The sequence below is a fragment of the Cyprinus carpio genome, chromosome A11 (genome assembly GCF_018340385.1).
Source record: "Cyprinus carpio isolate SPL01 chromosome A11, ASM1834038v1, whole genome shotgun sequence".
Taxonomy (NCBI): Eukaryota; Metazoa; Chordata; class Actinopteri; order Cypriniformes; family Cyprinidae; genus Cyprinus; species Cyprinus carpio.
In genome coordinates this window covers 23,478,549-23,488,764 of record NC_056582.1, presented here as the reverse complement: position 1 = coordinate 23,488,764, position 10,216 = coordinate 23,478,549, and the positions used below count along the sequence as shown (strand labels likewise).

The 10,216-nt window shown below is 32.8% G+C and overlaps 1 protein-coding gene across 1 annotated transcript in view; it reads left to right on the top strand.

Moving 5' to 3' along the window:
• The first annotated feature begins 275 nt into the window (after positions 1 to 275).
• The window catches only part of LOC109057556 (V-type proton ATPase subunit S1-like protein), a 13,489-nt gene continuing 3,548 nt past the window's right edge, over positions 276 to 10,216 (top strand). The window contains exons 1-6 of the mRNA XM_042766888.1: positions 276 to 438; positions 6,030 to 6,070; positions 7,422 to 7,468; positions 8,656 to 8,891; positions 9,230 to 9,280; positions 9,953 to 10,196. Coding sequence (XP_042622822.1) covers positions 338 to 438; positions 6,030 to 6,070; positions 7,422 to 7,468; positions 8,656 to 8,891; positions 9,230 to 9,280; positions 9,953 to 10,196 — 720 coding nt within the window. The 5' untranslated portion in view covers positions 276 to 337. The remainder of the gene's footprint in view (positions 439 to 6,029; positions 6,071 to 7,421; positions 7,469 to 8,655; positions 8,892 to 9,229; positions 9,281 to 9,952; positions 10,197 to 10,216) is intronic.

The following is a 10,216-nucleotide window of genomic DNA, read 5'->3' as shown; positions in this document are numbered from 1 at the left end:
TTGACTGTGACTTTTTGTTACGACCATTTAGCTTTATCGAATCAAGTCCATGATTATTTTTATTTTATTTATTTTTGTGGTCACATAGCGACTGCCATAAAAATCATTGAGTTTCGTACCATTCCGATGAAGTAACGATTTTTAAAAATCCAAAACAGTGTAGCAGCAGCACACGCTCGTTGAAGGGGCGTGGCCGCGTCGCCGGATTGACCCGCCCGCTAGACGCTGATTGGCCGCCGCGCCTGTCAATCATCGCTGAGGTCGCCCCCGTTATCCGGGCAGATTATGAAGCAGCAGCGCTCAGCATCATCTCTGGCAGACTCATCTGGATGGATACATGGCATCACCGTGGCGCCCAGTGTCTCTTGCATTATTTTCTTTTGTTTTCCTGCAGACATCCTCGTCTTATGAGCAGCTGTCTGCCTTTGTGGAAGGAAGGTGAGTGCATTATTCTGAAATAAGCGAGAGACGTTGTCTTTAGTCGTCCCGTTTATTCAAATGTGAAACAAAGACTGTATATACTGACTGTGCATCTGTGCATTTATGAAACGCTGATGAACTGGTGTGGCAGAGACAAACTAGTGCTCGCCTCCTTTGTCCACCCTTCATGTCTGCATTGAGTCTCAGCTGAAGGACTCTTGCAGTGAAACACAAGAGAAAATCCATATTCGCATCTAAAATTGGAGGCAGAGATGTGTGATGGATGAGATGAGAGCAGGTCGGGATGCAGGAATGATCAGCATCTCTGAAGGAATGTCAGGAGCATCTGTTTGAGCCGCATGCTGAGATGACAATATGAATGAAATATGATTTTTTATTATTATTTTTTTTTATTTATGATTTTTTGTTGTTTTTTGTTTGGCTTTTATTTTTATTTTGTAGATTCAAGCTCGCATTATGAATCATTATTTATTATATAAGTGAGCCTGAGGCGTGTTTATTATTAATAATTAATATTTTGATTGTTTATTGTTTGTATTTATTTTTTTGTGTGTATTTTTGTTTGATTTTGTTTTTTTTTGAGTTAGTTTGTTAGATTTTTTTGTCTTGTTGTTTTTTAGTTAGAGAGGTGGGGAAATGTTTGAAGACAGCTGCAGATCATCAGAATTTACAATAGACAATATGCAAAAGCCATAAAATTACACTAAAATATGCACAACATATACATTATATTCACAATACACAGTAAAACTATTGAGGGTGCAAAAACAGAAATGTAGAATTGTTTTTATATATATATATATAACATATATATATAATATAAAAAAAATAAAATATATAATTGTTTTATAAAAAAAATATGATTACTATTTTTTTTTTAGTGAGAACAGGTCGATAGAAAAGAACTTTTCAAATTGATGTTGTTTGTTGATTTTTGTATTTGATTTAATTTGATTAGATTTTTTTTATATTTTATTTTTTCCAGAAAACCCTAATATTTAATTTGACACAACTTATGTGTTGTAAAAATGCTTTAAGATATATAAGTAAATAAACAGAAAATAAACCAGCAAAAAATGCAATTGTTTTGCCATTTTTTATTTTATTTTATCCAAAAAAACAAATTCAAAATACATTTAATTTGGCACATTAATGTATTGTAAAAATTTTGAAATTAATGAAGAGTTCAGATGCAAAAGCTTCTAAGTACTGTCTGAAATTTTCATTTAAAATGAGCATTTTTATCAGGCTCCTATGTTTAGGTTCAGTAATTATACTTCAGTGGCAATGTATAGGTCCTTTTCTATGCCATTAAAGTGTCATAACTGAACATAAATATAGGAGCCTGATAAATATGCGCATTTTAAATGAAAATTTCAGACGGCATTTAGAGGCTTTTGTATCTGAACTCTTCAAATATAAGTAAATAAACAGAAAAAGTGAACTATTCAAATATAAGTAAATAAACAGAAAAAAAAAATTTTTTGTATGTGCTGAGTGTGAAAGGATTGGTAGATTAGGTAGTTTAGTAAGTTAGTAAATAAGAAAAGAAAAAACAATCCCCTAAAATAAAAATAATGATGTTAATTGCTAGTAAATACATTTCAAAATTAATAAATAAACAACAAATAAGATAACATTTTGAAAAAGAAGTACTGAAATGGTATTTTCTTGTAAAACATTGACATTTTAGTCATTTAGCAGACGCTTTTATCCAAAGGGACTTACAAATGAGGACAATGGATGCAAAATATACTCCAATATATATATTTTTTCACTTCTTTACAGTGGATGTAACTCTTGGTATTGTTTTCTAAGCAGTAGGCGTTTTATGATGGCCACACGCGTTGAGTTTCTCTGCAGTCTACTTCATATTGCAGTTTGTATTAAAAACACGGATCTAATTGGCAGCATATTGCTTCGTAGGAGCTGAAAGCGTGTGGCGTTTCTCCTCTTGCACAGATGGAGTTTTACTACATGCAGGCTTTAGCTGTGTATTAACAGATTTGATTTGGTGAAGCATCTAGATCTTTAAAGTCACTCTAATCTGAAATACGCTGCATGCGTTTCGAAGCGGTCAGCAGGTCTCATTGATTATATAAATGTGCCGACTGTGGCCCTTCACTGGCCCACATGTTCAGGTACATCGCTGAACGGATGAGCCACTGCCGAAGCAGACAGAAGGAGGGATTTGTGTTTCTTTTAAGCTTTCCTTCTCTATCTGGCTGTACTTTATTCGCTCAGGTTGTTGTTTTGGATGGTGCCGTGCAGGTCAAGTTCGCTTGATGCAGAATCTCTGTTTTGCTAAATATAGTTATGCAACAATAACAGAACACAAACCCTCCCACGTCTCCCTCGTGGGCTTCTGCTCATCTGATGCAGCCATCTGAGAGAGTGAATTACTGATGCAGTTCATGAGAAAATCAGAGGAACCGTCACAGGTCTGCTGTTGTTTACAGGGCAGGTAAAATAACAACACCTCCCGCATGGACAAGGGCAGATCCGCACTCACAGGGTCACTCTATCTGCTGCGCTGAGGTGATCAGTGATATTTAGATTGGCTTGAAGATGCACAGCAACAACAAATACATGCTTTTAGTATTGAAAAGCAGTGCTTAAAGTTGTATAAAAGAAATATTCCTTGAATGCAAGTGTGTTGACGTTATTTTTGGCATGCTGATGATAACTTTGACATGTTTGCTTCCAAAAATCAGTCTTATTTTAGAATCATACAATTATATTTTTATTTATTTTTTTAGTTTTAGTTTTTTCTCTTTTTTTTTCATGTTTAGTTTAGAATTTTAGTATCCAGTTAAACCAAATTAAAATGAGAAATGTTGGCAGCTGGAGAAAAATAAAAAGCTTTTTATATTTTTTGTTTATTTATTTTTTGTTTATTTTTTTTCAAGTAATTTAATTTAATTTTATTTTTTTTGTTTCAGTTTTTTTTTTATTTAACTATGGAAAATAAAATTTTAAAAAATTTAAGTTTCAGTTTTGTTTTATGGTTTTAGTTTCAGTTTTATATTTAGTTAACTATGGCAAAAACAATTTTAAAAAAGCATTTTTTTATATTTTAAACATTAAATGATATATACAGACAAAAACAAAAATGAATTACTAAAACTAAAACCAAAACCATAACAATCATTTTTGGTACTTGAAATAAAGTAAACATTAACTGATATAAATTAAAATACATAAAAACTGTTTATTTCCAATAATTGGCTGAATTTTGTTTATCTCATTTAGTTGCCAAATTTAGTCTAACTTAATGTACTAAAATAACTAAAACTGTAAATAAAAAATATATACACATATTAAAAAAAACAGTAACTACTAAAAATTACAAAAACACACAACAAAATTACTAAAATAAAAATGTTAACTAAAATAAACTTAAAAAGAAAATATGTATAAAAATGATTCAAAATATGAATAAAAACTAATAGTTTTTCATCTATACTAAAATAAAACTTTTATAACAGTATAGTATATTGTATATATAAATGTAGTCACTATGAAACAGTGTTATTTTAATTTTATTTATTTATAGGTTTTGTTTAAAGTTTTTTATTTATTTATTTTTATTTATTTATTTGTTTTTTCATGTCTATTAGTTTAGCTAATATATATATATATATATATATATATATATATATATATATATATATATATATATATATATATTAGTTTTTCATTTAATATTTATATTTTATTTTATTTCATCTTAATTTCAGTTAATAAAAATGCTTAAGTGTTAGTTCACAATAACAACACTGGTATGAATTTAAAAAGAACTACTTTTCTGCATGTTCTGAAGACAATGTGAGTGGTTGCTATGCAGTTGCTAAGGTGTTAAAGCAGCACAAACGCTGAAGGATGAGTTAACACTGAAGCACTAGCACTAGTGACTGATGCTTGACTCTGAAAACACTTTTAATTCTTCACACACACCATAGATTATTTATATGAACAGTTAATCAATCCAAACAGAGCTGTAAACATTCATTTATTTGTGTAATAAATCTGCTTCATCTTTCATCCTCGCTAACCAAAGATGTCTTTGCATCTTACTTTGATCCCTGACTGACATTATGTGCCAGCGCCGGTCAGACTGACCCGTAATCAGGTCTGAGAACGAGGTTAAGCCCATTTCAGCAGCATTACTCAGTGATTAAACGGTTAAACTGTTCATCTTTCAGTAATCCCTCTTACTGTTGAAGAAATCACAAGCGCGTGCAGCAGAAACACATCACACACATCAGATCTCCTAGACAGACAGCAACAGGTTAAAAGAAGTGCAAATTGAGAAAAAAAGACCCTGCATGAGAATCTCACCTGTGTTTCTGAACAGATCTTAAAGGAACAGTTCATGCAAAAAATTAAATTAGCTGAAAATGTATTCACCCTTAGGCCATCAGAGTTGTAGATGAGTTTGTTTCTTCATCAGATTTGGAGAAATGTAGCATTGCATCACTTGCTCAGCAATGGATGCTCTGCAGTGAATGGGTGCCGTCAGAATGAGAGTCCAAACAGCTGAAAAAAACATCACAATAATCCACAAGTAATCCAAACCACTCCAGTCCATCAGTAAATGTCTTGAAAAGACAAAAGCTGAAATTAATTCATCATTAAGACGTTTTAACTTTCCATAATCCATAGTCCATAACCCATAATAACGCTTCCTCCAGTGGAAAAGTCATCTTGTCTGAAACAGGAGAGGAATCTGAACAGATCAAGCACTGTTTACAAGCCAAAACAGTCCAAAAGATTTCAAAACAAATGAATTTTGATGTGAGAGGACAACATGAGATGGACTTTTTTATTATTATTATGGATTATGGACTTGTATTTTAGCCAGATGCAACGGTTTGAAGTTAAAAATGTCTTAATGATGGATTTGTTTCTTACAAACACACTTCACTTCACATGATGTTAACTGATGGACTGGAGTGCTGTGGATTATTGTGATATTTTTATCAGATGTTTGGACTCTCATTCTGACGGCACCCATTCACTGCAGAGCATACATTGCTGAGACACTGATGCAATGCTACATTTCTCCAAATCTGATGAAGAAACAAACTCATACCCATCTTAGATGGCTTGAGGGTGAGCACATTATTAGCAATTTTTTTTGGGGGGGTGAAATATTCCTTTAACTACACCTCACACCTTTTTCAAGATATCTCAGCATGATTTCAATATGAACTCGAGCATTTCTCATCTTATTCTCATCAAACAATCCGAGCTGCTCTCCATGTTGATTTTATATCTCTTGCTGCATGTTAACAGACTCATTTGTGTGTATATTTATTTCTCCTGTGGCTTTTCTGAAGCAAAGCTAATACTTAAAGGAAACAAAACTGAGAAATATCCTGCGGGAACGAAGCAAAGTGACTTGGATGGTGACGTTCCAGCAGTGACTCACAGCGTCAAAGCCTCCTGTATCTCATTCATATTCATAACGCGTGAAGATCCGATCTGCAGCTGAATGATTTTATCCAACTATAAAAATGATTTCAGTTGTTTATGAAGGTATTCATCTGATTTATAATGCACTCATTGAATTCTCCTACTTACAGCTCAGATGATGCACCATCCCAAGACATCAGAATTCAACAAAGTAAGTTATTTTGATGATATCTTCAATGGTTCTTGTACATCCACATGCTATCCTATTTGATACACACATTTCAAAGGCCTCTAAATGATCAACACGATCAAAACTTTGCTGTTAAACCTGTTATACGAAATCTGTTCCCTGCCTTCTGTTGTCTGATTGATAGACTTTTTTATTCAGTAAAAGCTCTTTTAGTGTAATTGTACAAACGCCCAGCTTCAGCTGGAGCTTCACGTGTCAAATCTTGAGTGATTTTTATCAAGTAAAGGTCAGAATAACTGCAGTAATATTTCCAGATGAACTCTTACTGGACTGAAGCAGCTCAGCTTTACTTGATTCTCCATCAATCATGTTTTAGAGTCTCAAATCTGATCATCAGAATCTTTTGAGGAGTTTGTTTATTCATCTCTCAATCATTATTGTTTTGCATTGCATTATATGTTTTGATCATCAAACTAGGCATTTAAATCTCATCTTACTAAGACATATTATTAGAGATATAGAGTGTCAACTTACATTTATATCATTTTATTTAAGTATCTGCCATACTGTTATAAAGATGTCACTGATTTACATTACAAGCATCAGAATTTCATTACTTTTTGGCCATATAAATATCAGTATCTGCACCAAATTGCATGTATTTTTATTTTCAGTTTTTTTGTAGCAATGCACACTACCGTCCAAAAGTTTGGGGTCAGTACATTTGAATGAAATTAATACTTTTATTCAGAAAGCATGTTTTAAATCAATAAAAAGTGAAGTGGAAAAGACTGCTGTTAGAAAAGATTTCTATTTTGAATAAATGCTGTTCTGTTTAACATTTTTATTCATCAAAGAATCCTGAAAAAGTATCACAGGTTCCAACAAAAATATTAAGCAGCACAATTGTTTCCAGCACTGATAATAAATCAACATTAGGATGATTTCTGAAGATCATGTGACACTGAAGACTGGAGTAATGATGCCGAAAATTCAGCTTTTATCACAGAAATAAATTATATTTTAACAGATATTCACACAGAAATCTGTTATTTTAAATTGCAATAATATTTCACAATATTACTGTATTTTCTGTATGTTTGATCAAATAAATGCAGCTTTGATGAGCAGAATAGAACTTCTTTAATAAAAAACATTAAAAATCTTACTGATCCCAAACTTCGAATGGCAACACACACACACATACAAACACTAAATTATATGTATTAAATGCACATACACAGAGTTCTTAATAAATGTGCTTATTTGCATATTTCTTTGAATAAATATGATATAAATCTTTCTAAAAGTGTTTGAGCAGATTTAGTAATGAGAGAGTCTCTGGTCACCTGATGTGGGTGTTGTTGTGCAGATGGGGTGGACGCTGACGGCTCGGTGTTTGCGGCTGAAGCTCTGCAGGTGAGACGAGACGAGCCAGTGTGACCTTGTGACACCGCTGGGGTGCAGATTTCCCTCCAAACGTCCAAAGCAGATGAATTTAATCCTTGACAGACTGCATGGTCTTTGGAAAAACAGATTATAGACATGCTACATTTTTAATCAGAAATTTCGCTCTGATTTAGGAGCCCCAAAAGTCTCAATTTAATTCCCTTTCCAAATATGATTTCTGTGAACTGTTTTTCATGAATTGTATTAAGTTTATTTCACAGCATGGGAGAGAACAAGGCTACTTGTCACATACAAGAGTATTTTCATAAATACCCACTTGGGGGAGCTGTCAGACTTTTATTGTGGCATATTGTTTTTGAATTTAACTGAATTACAATTTACTGTATATTGGCCAGAACATCTGGTTCACATGTTAGTTTAATATGTTACAGTTTACATTCTTGCAGTTCAATCAACTGTTTTGTGGATTATAATAGGTTTAGATTTCACTTAAAAGCTTATGCTTTTTAATAGCAGATTATATTGTGACAACTTACCCCATAGGTGTGACAGCTATGCTTACATACACTATTGCTGAAATAAAAGTATGCTTTTACATAGCAAGGATGCATTCAATTGATCGAAAGTGACAGTAAATATATTTCTAATGTTACAAAAGTTTTCTATTTCAAATAAATGCTGTTCTTTTGAACTTCATATTCATCAAAGTATGCTGAAAAACTAAATTTAGCACAGTTTCCAAAAAAACATGAAGCAGCACAACCGTTTTCAACATTATAATAATCAGAAATGTTTCTTGAGCAGCAAATCAGCATATTAGAATGATTTCTGAAGATCATGTGACACTGAAGACTGGAGTAATGATGCTGAAAATAAAATACATTTTATTATCACTGGATATCACTGGAATAAAATACATTTTAAAATATATTCACATAGAAAACAGTTATTTTAAATTGTAAAAATATGTCACAATTTAAAAAAAAAATTTTAATCAAAAAATGCAGCTTTGTTGAGCAGAAGAGACTGCTTTCAAAAACATTTAAAACGTCTTACAAACCCCAAACCTGCATGTGTGTTGTCACAATAATTTGTGCATATTATTAAATTCTTTGCATAATTAGACCATAATACCGACCTCAAAGGTTTGAACGATTGCATGTTGCTTATGTGACTGTGATTTGCTCTTGTTTCAGCCGTACGGATGGCAGCTTCACGCTCCTCCACGCAGGAAGTTGCTTCAGTCTCCGGGAATGTTGCTGTACTCTCCTCTGAGTGTTTCGTACAACGGCAAGACCTGCATCCTCTTCAGAGCCCGCAAACTGGCCATCAGGTACAGGAATCACAGTTTAGTGGACCTCACAGAGAGGACCTTCAGCCCAGACGCACCGGTGGACACCAAAGGCTCCTTCTGCAGCAAAGACAAAGCCATGTGAGTTCAGCTGCAAACATAAATGTAGTTTCTTTTCACCAGAGAATCTCCAAAAATGGGTCCAGATTGCATTTCGCCCCAAAATGAAATCCAATATTATTATTTTATATGATTATAATATAATATATTATCTTATCTTCTGCTTAATGTCGCAATATTATCTGCACATGCTCTGATGTCTTTTACATACACAAATGAATAAAGCCTGGCCCAGCTAAAAACTACCTCAGCCTGGTTTAAGATGTTTTATTGAGAAGGAACATTTGACAGCTGATTAATTTATATGTTTGGCTTGATGGATATTTAATAATATTGTGACATATTTTGTTATTCTCCAGACTCAATCTACGTTTTGGTGACGTGGAAGATCTAAGAGGCCTCTCCATCAGGTTATTTCTTATTTATTTATTTATTTTTATATTTGTTATATTTAAATTTATTATATATATATATATATGGATATATATATATATATATATATATATATATATATATATATATATATATATATTATATATATATATACATACTGATGCTGTACAGTACCATTACAGTGCAGTGACATTACATTTTAGTGATATGACAAAAGACACAGATGTTCAATAACTGATGAGTTTTTTTTTTATATTAACATCCTATAAAACATTATAAAGAGGTTTTCATTAAAAATAATACTGCAGTCAGTCCCAAACAGCTTTGGGATTAAGTGGAATAAAATTAAAATGTATTCAAACCTCTTTATAATGTTTTATAGAGTGTTAATGGTTACCATTTCTATCAAATTTCATATAAAATTTAAATTTAAAAAAAAATTGTCATCATAGATGTGTTGATATTAGTTCATGTTCAGTGTCTTCAAATGTAGTTCTTCCAATCTGAATTTACAGTTTAGAATATACATACATATATATATATATATATATATATATATATATATATATATATATATATTTGTGTGTGTGCTAGTAAAACAATCAGTAAATCAATTTGCTATTTGCATTACTCATCTGAAATGATTTTTATGGATTTGCAGAGAGATAAAGACGCGTCTATTTCCACAGGCTACAGATGTCAAACACGTTCTACGAGTCGGCAGGACAGAACTGGTTCACTCTGGATAACGTTTACATCCATTACAACTGGACGTACGAGGCCATGTTCAATGCTACAGATGTGTATGCGCCCTCCACCAACTCCTATCACTGCCAGCACGTCAGCAGCCTGCAGAAGTACGACACGCTGCTGGTGCCCAGCGCCAACACTGACCACGCCGCAAGCTGGCACATAACCTTCACCGACTTCCAGGTTGGCAGGCAACTCTTTCC